A 12,279-nucleotide genomic window follows, 5' to 3' on the forward strand; every position below is an offset into this window, starting at 1 on the left:
TCGTGTCAATATAAATACATACAGTGTGATACAAAATGAAAGAGTTCAAGTGAGAATGGAACACACATCGATATAGAAAATTGTAAATATCTCGAAAACGATCACCTCCAGCGTTGTTGAGGAGGTGTACCTTTTTTACTTGGAAAAGGTGTGGGAATTAGGTTTTTTTTATGAAAAGTACCAAAAGTTTACTGTCAAAAAAGTTAGGGCAATTAATAATGACAGCGTACGCAGCGCCCTCTAGATGTTACATGAAAATTAATACGAAAGAATGATTTTCCACGTCAAAAAAAAACCCTGGATACCGAATTTCGTGCAAATAACTTATTTTTTGCAAGAGTTATTTTCAAAAAGCGAACACAAAAATTCAATCTCAACATCCCGTATCTCCGAAACGAAACATTTTCGTTCAGTTTAATCTTCCTCTTGAAGATGATCACTTGGTGATCGAAATACGTGTCGAAGTGTTAAAAATAACGATTTGATGTTGGGAATATTCATCGTTCATATTGTTTAAACGATATAGAAAATTAAGCTCCGCTCCAAAAGGTGTCTGATTTCAATTTCTGAGAACTTACGGGTATTGCCTATCGGGACCATTAAGACAGTATTTACCAATAAATGGAGTGATTACGAGGAAGGTTTATATTAATAATTCTAAAACACGTCTTCAGATAAGTGAACTAGCAATTATCCTACGTATTATTGTAAAAATTTTGATAAAATGGATAAGGCTTTCGCGGACGAATTTTTCAGTGCCATTATTTCAATCGGGTTTGAAGGCCATCGATTTTCGAAATTTTTTTCCTGACGTTTCGCTGACGCAAGTATCGAGCTTACTCAGAAGTTTATACATCCTGAGTTAATACATCCTGAGTTAATATCTCTTGATTTAATTTCTTATTTCAATATCTCACTCATTGGAGAAAGTGACACTTTTGAGAAACATGAGTTTTATCATACTGTTCGTGTCATCTTCATTTTCATCAGGTTGTAGTCCAGCTCCCTTACCCTTCTAGCTGAGTTTCATGACTGAGGAGATGTTGGTGGTATGAAATTCCCCAGACATCAGTTCCTGGCTATATCGGGATCGTCTACAGCATAATCTAACGGATTCTCTAAAGGATTTTCGTGAGTTTCCTCGCTATCAAAAACTCGCCGATTCCTCGACTGAATGGACTGCTGAATGGAAGGCAGCTGCAAATCTCTGCGAATGACTTCATTCCGCATGAACCACGGAGCATTCACAATCATCCGTATTAACGTATTTTGTAATCTCTTCAGGATGGAGATGTTAGACGGAGCCGCTTGTGCCCAGACGCCTGAAGCCTACATGATGACAGGCTTGAACAGGCTTGTAGATGGTAATTTTGTTTTTAAGACTCATTTTTGATTTCCTATTGATCAGAGGGTACATACGAGCTATCCGACCCTCGATCTTTGTTTTAACGCACATAATGTGCGGGTTCCAGGTGAGCCTACGGTCTATTAGAAGACCGAGGTACTTCACCCGCGCCTGCCAGTCAATCTCCCTTTCAGATATCCTCACTTTTCTGGCCGGAGAAGATTTCAATCTTCCCATGGTTATCGCCGGAATCTTGTTCGGGTTCACTCGGATCTTCCATTCGAGGTACCAGTGCTCGAGGTCGTCCAATGCCGTTGGATGTTGACGACGCCGAGCTCCCGACTCATGGAAGATGAGAGGAAAGCCGTGTCGTCGGCTTATAGAGATATCTTCACACGCTCAGGCTTCGGAAGATCGCTGGTGTAAAGAGAGTACAGCGTGGGAGAGAGCACGGCCCTCTCACGGATCTCTCTGTTGTCAGACAGAAAGCCCTCTACTCTAACCTGAACTGTTCTGTCTTTCAGGAAAGACCCAATCCACCGGATCAGGCCTCGAGGCAGGTCGAACTCGATTAGTTTGTGCAGAAGACTTTCGTGGCATACACGGTCGAAGGCTTTCGAGATGTCTAACAAAACAATATGCACTTTTTTATTTGTATTCAGTTCTGGATATATGGTGTTTTCGACCAGCTCTAGAGCCTGTAACTAAGTGGATTGTTCTCTCCTGAAGCCAAATTGTTCATCAGGCAGAACATTTCGGTCCTCAACTTCTTCGTTGAGTCTTTGCAGAACGACTGTTTCAGCCAGTTTAGCCGCCGACGAGAGCAGACTGATCGGGCGATAGTTCTGTGGGAACAACAGATTCTGATTCTGTTTTGGGATCATGACGACGACCGCATGCTTCCACCTTCTGGAGAAGTATCTGAGGGACAACGAACTATTCATCATTTTCTTAAGGTGAGTAAAATAACAAGACTCAAAATCAAGTAACAGAGTATCGTTTAATCTCTTCAAGTTGCAGTACTACAATCAGAATGTATCAAGAGGTCTCACTGCGTTTTCTTCGTAAATCTTCAGCCATTTTTGATAAATTTCTCCTCTGGGATTTTTCTGGATGCTCAAATTTGTATCGATGTTCAAATATTGGAAGTTATCAGGGGTCACTTTGGGCCATATAAGATTCTGGAATAAACTCGTTTTCTCTGGCGTGGGATTTCTGAAAAACAACATTATTTGATTTTCAGTGATTATGAAAACAGATTTATTTGTAAAGAGTTCTCGGAGAATCTGTATCAAACATATGAGTAAATAAACATCTATGTATTCCTTGATCTGTCGCTGTTTATGATAATTCGTTTTGGAATTCATTCTTGAAGAAATCACATAATGTTCATTTACCGAAATAATAACAATTACAGTAATAGATAGGTAGACACACTTTTGCGTCTTGACTCCTTGACAGAAACCGTTTATGAGAATTGTAAAAAGATTCAGGATACTCGTAATTCCAAGAGAATCTTTTAATTGTTTGCTATTAATATCACAAGCATCACAATTATTTAAATGACTTAAAGAAAGTATTGCACTCGCAACTTCAGCTTTACAGGTTCCAGAAAAAATGAGTTGCCTTGAACTGGCACGAATTTAAGGTAACTGGATGCATCAATGCCGTTAGATGGTGAGGCGTTTATAAGATCGTTAGCAACAGTAACAAAATTATTATTTAGGTCATCTGGGAGAATAACGTTTTTGTTATCTGTAGCAAATGATCGGTTTCTTTGGTAATTGATTGTTTTCATTGACGATAGTCGTGTCACTAAATAATATTCTGGCAATATCTTGAATTTATTGGAACCTCTGGAGACACCCTACATTTTATTCTATGGAATTTCTTACTTTGTATTACTTTATTGTTTTCAGTAAAACCATGTCGATTTGTAAACGGAAAAGAAATAAAAAAATAAAATATAAATCGATTGAAATAATTTCGCATACATTTTGTATAATACAAAATATTAAATGTAAAAATAATAAAATGTTTCAGCATCAGAGAATGAATGAATCAAGAAAATGAATATTGTTACCACAAATAGCGATTTCTATATTTGAATTAATTTTCACTCAAAACCGTGGTTTACTGAAAAAAATTTAAGAAAAGTTTTTTCTTGATTCTTTTGAACAGTCTCATTTTCAAATGGAAGAGTAGTATGAACAATTTTTCTGGGATGTTTGTTAATTTTGAATGAAGGCTTTTCATATTTTCAACACAAAGTATTAGCTCTTAGTTCTTAGTTCAATAAGAACTAAGGAATGCAGTTAACTTACAAGTATTTAGCAAAATTAGTCAACATAGTACGGTATCGATCGCTGGTCAATATGTCATCTTTTGGGTAATTATTCAATCCAGTCCAATTGGACCACGTCATAATGTAGTTCAAGTCTTCTGAGTGTTTAACTTTGCCAGCTCCTGGAATGTTAAAAATATTATACATATGTATATTAATGAATAATACAAAAAGACAAAAAATCTAAATAATTGAATAGAATACAAAATAATTGAATTTTCCATTGGTACAAAGATGATTCGTAAAGAACCAACAAACAGGGTAGCAGAACATGGAGGAGACTACAAAACCACTTCGACAAATTAGTTTCGGATAACAAACCATTGAAAGAGACATTAATAAACAGAGAAGTTCCGTAAAAACAACATCTACAAGACCAACCACAAGGCAGATAAGCCTTAATACTACCTTTCATTTGAATATGTTACCGGCAAAATCTGAAGAATAAGATCAGAATAAAATCCAGATCATCTATAACCCACAGCCAATGATACTACTGCCCTGACCAGAAGAACAAATCCCTCCCGAAAATCAGGGGGTATACAGTAATCCATGCATTCTCCATGACCAACAATATATCGGTTGAAATAACAAATTAATTTCCAAGGTCCAGAAGCACAAACATTAACAGTACAATCAAATATAGCTGAAATACAACATAAGAGAATCGGACAAATTAGGTGATCAGGAAACACCTTACTTCTTCAGGCAAAATCAATACGTTGTTTTCAAGCAGTCATAATCGGAGTGAACTGGAAAATTTGCCCCGTCCGCTCCAGTATAAAGTCTCCATTAGATTCTTTTTTAATTTTCAGTGTGTTGACTGAAAGTCAACAAACGCATTGACGAGGACAAAAAACACACAGCGAGGAGAAACCACCACATCGGGAAAAGCGGAGCATGCTTGGACTCATCAACATAAAATCAAGTGTATTTCATCAGTTCGGACTTCCATTCTCTAATATAATATAAATTGATATGGAATCCCTGAAAAAAATAAAAGATTAACCAAAAATAACAATTTTATTAAAACAAAAAACTGAAATTAGAGAGAAATAACATACAAGCTACAACCAGAAAATAAAAAATTGAAATATTAATAAAAGCTGAAAATTAAAAATTCATTAATAATAAATGATATAATAAAATAATAATTAATTTATTTATATATTGAATTATAAACAAAAATGAAAAATAAAATTGAAAATTAAGAGATTTCAAACCATGTTACATCACGACGTTTCGATTGTTAGTATCCACAATCGTCTTCGGGTGATAACTGGACTTATTCCTCCGAGATCTGACTATTTATAGGTCACTCGGGTGCTTTCACCTTTCACCTATCCCCTCTTTCCTCTTTCCGCTTGACTAAATGCGTCGTTGTATATGTTGTCCAACAACGCATTTAGTCAAGCTAGGGTAGAGATACGTAACATATGGAAACCTCTTATCAAGTGAAAAACGACCAATTCCCGCCAAACGGCCATCTCCCGCTAAAACCAATGAAGCGAAAAGAGAAAAGAGGGGATAGGTGAAAGGTGAAAGCACCCGAATGACTTATAAATAGTCAGATCTCGGAGGAATAAGTCCTACCCTGAAGAGGTATAAACCTATAGCAGGGTCCTAACAAACATCCAAAAACTTTGTAAACTACTAACCTCTTAATAATGAATAAACGTAATCACACACAGGAATAAGTCCAGTTATCACCCGAAGACGATTGTGGATACTAACAATCTAAACGTCGTGACGTAACTTGATTTAGAATCTTCTAACTTTTATTTTTATTTTTCATTTTTGTTAATAATATTCTTTAATTTTCAGCCCTTATTAATATTTCATTTTTTTTCTGGTTGTAGCTTGTATGTTATTTTCCTGTAATTTCAGTTTTTTATTTTAATAAAATTTTTATTTTCGGTTAATCTTTTATTTTTTTCAGGGATTCCAAATCAATTTATATTATATTAGACAATAGAAGTCCGAACTGATGAAATACACCACGAAACATTGTCAACCACCTTCAAACAAATAATATCAAGTGGTCCCATGCTGAGAATATCCACAGGGAGGAACACTGGTTCAAGAAGAAGTTCAAAGGAGCTGCAGATATGGTGTCCAACGACGTATTCAGCTAAGCTAGCGCAACATATAGAAACCTACAATCGAGCGAATAACCGATGAAGCGAAAAAAAGGAAAGAGGGGATAGGAGGAAGCGCTCGAACGATCTATAAATAGTCCAGTCATCACCCGGAAACGATTGTGAATACTAACAATCGAAACGTCCTTAAGTAACTTGGTTTGAATTCTTTTTTAATATATTTTTTAATTCTTTACTCATTTTCATTCTCTTTATTTTTCAGTTCATTTTTACTCTGTGGTCATTTTCCTTTTGTATCTTGGTTATTTTATTCGTTTCGTTCTATTTTCATTTCACGATATAATTGACATTTCAGCTATTAATTCTAATTTTATTTGTTTTTTCATAGATTTCGAATCATATAATTATATTGGACAATGGAAGCCCGAACCAATAAAATTCAACAAACTCTATTTTACTCTATAAAAAAAGTTTATCAAATAATATAATGCATCGAATGATTCAATACAAAGTATCGAATGATAAACAATTGTTCCTGTCGACAGCTTCGATCTCTTCGAAAAGTGAATTTAATCTTCTCGTATTTCAGTTATCATCCAATCAAAATATTGAAAGAAGACATGAATTTTCAACCCTTTGTTCATTAAACCGGATCGAAACTGTCTTAGATATGCAGTCAATGAAAAAATTTGTGGAAAGTTACCGTCAATAAATGGTCCTGTATTTCCCCCCAGTTGTCCTGAGTAGGAAAACTCGTAAAAGTAAACATCACTGAATTTGGATTGCAGTTCAGCATGACGAATGATGGCACGTGTGAACGATGCGTCACTGAGGTACTGAAAAAAATCATTGTCAAAATCGCATTAAAGAAACGTCTCACCGGCATCATAATCAGTTTGGGGGTGAAAAAAAGCATACGTAAGCAAGTCATTTTTTTTCGCTATCATATTATAAAGGGTCGACTCAGACATCCTGGGCCTTGTCTCTGTCCTTATTTCAGTCCTAATCCTAATGGGGTAAAATAATCCCTGTCAAAGTGTAAACACTTAAGTTTGTTGAAATATTTACAAGTTCTGATGATAATTTTCCGTTTCTTTGCTAGTTTCGGATCTTAGAGAAAACCGAGCATGTTCACATAATCTGATACCCAATTATCACATTGTCTTACACAATACCATTTGGATTTACTGATAAATATAAAAAAAATCTGTTCAAAATCTGTTTTTCCGTTAACCAGCTGTCACACCCCGACAACCCTCAGAAGTCGAAACTTGTGCGAGCCAAGGATTAACGAGGTCTTACCTTTTAACGTGTGATTCCTAACACGGGTTGGACAATAACAAGTGAAAATCGATCGTTCAGACTAGGGCTTAAACCACCGACCAACACGGTAGTCAATTCGAGTTAGTGAACAAAGCACTCACGCCGAACCGCTTGGCTACCGACCGATGAAAAATTGTATTTTTCAATAATAACGTTTCGGTTGGTAATATTGCATGTCATGTCACATGTCCTAATTCTTACGGTTGAAATTGTGCTATATAAATTATCCAATCTCTCAAGAGAACGATAAAGGCTAAAATTGAGGCAAAGACTGAAATAAAGACTAAGTTGTCTTAATCGGCCCAAAGTGTTCAAATAAAGTGATCAATTGTTGCGCTTTCGGGAATCACAGAAATATTACTAAACAACAGTCAAACCCCTTTTACAAACGTTTCATATAAGAAGGATTAAAGTGATTGAACGTACCCTTATTGTACCTGCCTTGTCATCCTCCAGTCGGCCTTTCAAGTACCAATCGTGAATAGTTTGTCCAACTTGAATCAATTTATTTCTGTCTGTGATATGCATGTTTCTACTCACAAATAAGGTAATATCATTATCATAATTTTGTATTTCTGTTGGAAAGTAATCATCTGAAAAAAAGTGTATTGTTTAATAATAAATTTTTCATTTGAACAATCTATTAACAAATCATGAAATTATAAAACAACTACAAAAATTAACTGGCGCTCCGCGGCGACTTCATTGATTCCAGTGGCGCATTTGCTTTCTCAGCTGCAGGAAAACTCGGAAAAACCTGCAGCACCACATCATCTGCAGATCCTGATCTGCCAATGTCCTCTCTCTCATAAAACAAAATATAGGGTGTCTCCAGAGGCTCCAATACATTCAAGACATCGCCAGAACACTCAGCGACACGACTATCGTTGAACTTAAACCAGTCCGTTTCGTCTTTGACCAAGGCGTAATAATGACCAAATTCAACGCCAGAACTACAGTGAACAATGACTGCATGAATATTATAATAGTGGTCTGCTAGATTGAAGTGTTCATCTATTTCGAACCTGCGTAAGAGTTTGGTGCTTACGTCAGAGATTGAGTCATGTTTGAAGATCATCAGTGTTATTATTAGATTGACTGGTGCCTCAGCTATACTTGTTTCCTAATAACAGTCAATTAGTTTGGCGTATGTTTGGCAATACACTTGATCATCACCTGTTAAAAGTTCCATTGGCGAAATAGTACCTAATGAACAATATAATTTCCCGATCATTTCAATAATTTTCAAAAGTCAAATTTTACACGTATTGATGAGATCCCTTCCAAAAAGATGGATAATGAATATTTTTGTGTTGTCAATGATTTTATGGCTGAATATATAGAAATTACTTCAATGAAATATCTACACAGTCTTTTTTTCATTTTTCTCATGGTCTAGTTATTCAAAAAATTGTGCTCTTCAGAATTATTTTGTTCCGGTTGATTGAAAGGCTGCATTTTAGATAAATTACGCAAGAAAATCATTTCCTGAAGATAAAATACAATCTGTGTTTGCTCATTGATAAAATCAAAAACCCTTAATATATTACATTTTCAAACTTTGTAACTTTTGAGCGTATTTTTGGAAATAGTTCCGAATGCAAAATTTTCATTTCATTTTTTTGATATAATAAAAAATTTACCATCACCATCAACAATGTGGAAATCTCCTTTACAGAGTTCTATAGGGATTTTCGGAATGAAGATCACACCATAAGACTGATCCTATTTGATTTTTTGATCCACTGAGCAGCGACTCAAAAATATACAGGTTAGTGGAGCAATCACAGAGTTGATCTTTGTGACGGAGAAATGAGCGCCATAGATGAAAATTATATAGGGCGTTTCCTAACTGAGGTACGATTTGTTAGGCGGTTTTGAGAAAAAAGTTCCTATGAACGTATGTCTGGGGCTTCATATTTGAAATACAGAGCGTTGAAGTTTAAAAAAAACTATGTTCATGAATATCCTGAAACCGATTTGGTTGAAATCGTAAACCACCATATCCTCAAATCAACAATCACAGACCTTTTTCACTGATTTCAAATACAACAAAAGTTATTTTCTTTTTTATTCTTTCCTCTGTTCAACTGTCTATGTACCTACGAGTTGATTCAATATTTTACTTTGTTTAATGTTCACATCACCAATTCTATTTTCAATAGGTCGGCTATACCACACACAAGAAACTCTTTTGAAGTTTCTTCCGTGGGGCCTTGTTTATTTTATTTGTTTCTTCTTAGTCATGTATTACTAATAGGTTACTTGAAATTGCATATTATGAATAAGTAAATTTTATTATTATTGAATTTCACTAGTTCGGACTTCCATTGTCTACTATATAAAATAATTTGAAATCCCTGAAACAACTAAAAAAGAATAATTAAAAATGAATAGCTGAAAATAACAATTATATTGAGCAAAAATAACCTGAAATGAAATAATAGTGAAATAAAATACAAGTAAAAATAGAACGATAGAACAAAAATTAAAATTAAAGAAATAAAAATTTAAAATAAAAATTAAGAGTTAAGAACTAACGTGGCTTGGAATCTCTTAACTTTTCATTTTTATTTTCATTTTTATTTCTTTAATTTTTGTTCAATCGTTTTATTTTTACTTTTATTTTATTTCACTATTATTTCATTTCAGGTTATTTTTGCTTAATATAATTGTTATTTTCAGCTATTCATTTTTTTAATTTTTATTTTTTATTGGATTGGATAATTTAGAAAACACTTGCTACATGAATAGCATTTTACAAGTGTTGTTCATGATGAAGAATTTCAAGAACGAAGTTTTAATGATGAACAAGAACGGGAATGTTTCCTACTCATTCATCAAACTCAAACACTTGTTCATGCAGCTGCAGTTTCGTAAGAAGATATCATCTTTCCCTCCAACCGATTTCCTAGAGTCTTTGAAGTACACTAGATACTTGTTAGGATAACAAGAGGATTGTTCCGAATTCTTGGGGTTCTTGTTGAATACTCTTCGTGAGCAAAACAATAGCAAAATCAATACTCCTGACCGCTCTGGACTGAATAATTCCATACAGCCCATCTCGTCTTGTGTTTGTAAATATTTTGCTGGAAAAATCCTCACTTGTTTACTTTGTGGTAATTGTTCATCTAGCTTTTCCTAATATGACTAATAACCAGTCCGTGCAAAGCTTATTGTTGAATCATCTGAAAATGGAATTTTTAACAGGTGATGATCGACTGTATTGTCAAACATGCGCCAAACTAATTGACTGTTATAAGGAAACAAGTATAGCTGAGGCACCAGTCAATCTAATAATAACACTGATGATCTTCAAACATGACTCAATCTCTGACGTAAGCACCAAACTCTTACGAAGGTTCGAAATAGATGAACACTTCAATCTAGCAGACCACTATTATGATATTCATGCAGTCATTGTTCATTGTGGTTCAGGCGTTGAATTTGGTCATTATTACGCCTTGGTCAAAGACGAAACGGACTGGTTTAAGTTTGACGATAGTCGTGTCGCTGAGTGTTCTGGCGATGTCTTGAATTTGTTGGAGCCTCTGGAGACACCCTACATTTTGTTTTATGAAAGAGAGGACTTTGGCAGATCAAGATCTTCAGATGATGTGGTGCTGCAGGTTTTTCCGGGTTTTCCTGCAGCTGAAAAAGCAAATGCGCCACTGGAATCAATGAAGTCGCCCTGGAGCGCCAATTAATTTTTATTGTTGTTTTTATTTTATTTTTATCGTTGTTTCAATAGTTTGTTTTTTAGTTGTTTCAGGAATTTCAAATAATTTTATATATTAGACAATGGAAGTCCGAACTAGTGAAATTCATCATGAAACATTGTAAATCATTTTGAAACAAACGTTTATTATCATTACTATTATAGTAAGGAAACACTCTCTATCAACATATAGTTAAATCAATCGATATAGATTGAGAGAGTGTTTGTATAAATGTTGATAGACATCGTCACTTTCATGTCATTGGAGAAATAAAATCATTATCCATCTACATAGTAATTTTATTATAATCATTTGAATTTATTTTTCAAAATAATTTCATTAGTTTTTTAATCATTCTTGCCCATCGAGACCAAAAAGATACTTCAGACAAGACTTTTGTTTTTGAATTTTTGCGGCCTATGTGGTCACTTACCTCGGCTTCATTACATAACAATTACAAAATGAAATGTGATCAAACATATATTTTTTCAATCGTATTTTCCACTGAAACTTGCTTGCATTTTTTTTCAATCTGATATAATTAAAGTGATTCTTAAACTTTGGAAAGTTGACTTGGCAATTGTGGTTTCATCTGAACTAACTTGAAATTTCTTTCTCACCTGAAAGTTTTCCAAGCTGCTCTTCTGAACACATTCCAATCATGAGGGGCACCCTGGTCATTCTACCATTTTCTATCGCCTCGTACATATTCTCGGTAATGAAGGCTGTCTCATGTTCAGGTTCAATAACTGGAGTGAAAACAAGTCCATCAGTCATTTGGTCAATGAATAAATTATCCTGAAAAAAAAAATGAATGTATTACAATAGTAATTCAGATGTTTCAGGAGGACTTTCTTTCAGTTTGTGTCTAAAAGTTACTTCTTTGCATGATCTACACATCCATGTATAGAGTTACTTCCTTGCTTTCTTTGGAAGACTCCCTCATCCTTTATTTTTTTTTTCTTTTTTTTGTATCAAGATGGAGTAGTAGAAAGCCAAAAACTTTCTTTCCCCCAATAATTCAGATGGTAATGTACTCGATTGTTCGCAGCGTGTTCCTGCTGCTAGCATATCTGACATTGTTGTCTGTCGAATGAATATTTTGAAACATCTGTTTCTGTTTCTGTTCTGTATGTAAATAATTGAAATAAAATATTAACATATGTTTACAAAACGGATTTGAAGCTTTAATAACGACTACTTATTACATGCGAGCGCTTTCGATAGCAAGCTGTGGTATCTCCATGGCTCTACTCAAACTGAAGTTTTATCTCCTTGTTTGTTCTTTTAGAACGCCTTAGTGCAGGTATTTGTCCCCTCCTGTCATCCGGATGTTTCTTTAAATTCGCCTGTATTTGGATTACATCAGGTAATATCCTTTGTTCATTGATTCTAGAAATGTGTATTGTATTGTGTAGTATAGTGAATTTTAGGTCTTGTTGTGGTTAA

The 12,279-nt window shown here is 34.7% G+C and overlaps 1 protein-coding gene across 1 annotated transcript in view; it reads right to left on the reverse strand.

The window, feature by feature from the left end:
- Positions 1-2,326: 2,326 nt before the first annotated feature.
- Positions 2,327-12,279, reverse strand: part of LOC111507260 (juvenile hormone esterase) — a 40,196-nt gene continuing 30,243 nt past the window's right edge. The window contains exons 7-11 of the mRNA XM_023162548.2: positions 11,451-11,628; positions 7,538-7,704; positions 6,492-6,624; positions 3,670-3,811; positions 2,327-2,560 (exon numbers count right to left, since the gene is read on the reverse strand). Of these exons, the coding sequence (XP_023018316.2) occupies positions 2,374-2,560; positions 3,670-3,811; positions 6,492-6,624; positions 7,538-7,704; positions 11,451-11,628 (807 nt within the window). The 3' untranslated portion in view covers positions 2,327-2,373. The remainder of the gene's footprint in view (positions 2,561-3,669; positions 3,812-6,491; positions 6,625-7,537; positions 7,705-11,450; positions 11,629-12,279) is intronic.

This window comes from Leptinotarsa decemlineata, unplaced genomic scaffold, assembly GCF_025532065.1.
Source record: "Leptinotarsa decemlineata unplaced genomic scaffold, Ldec_3_MD MMD2_P_RNA_scaffold_2, whole genome shotgun sequence".
NCBI lineage: Eukaryota > Metazoa > Arthropoda > Insecta > Coleoptera > Chrysomelidae > Leptinotarsa > Leptinotarsa decemlineata.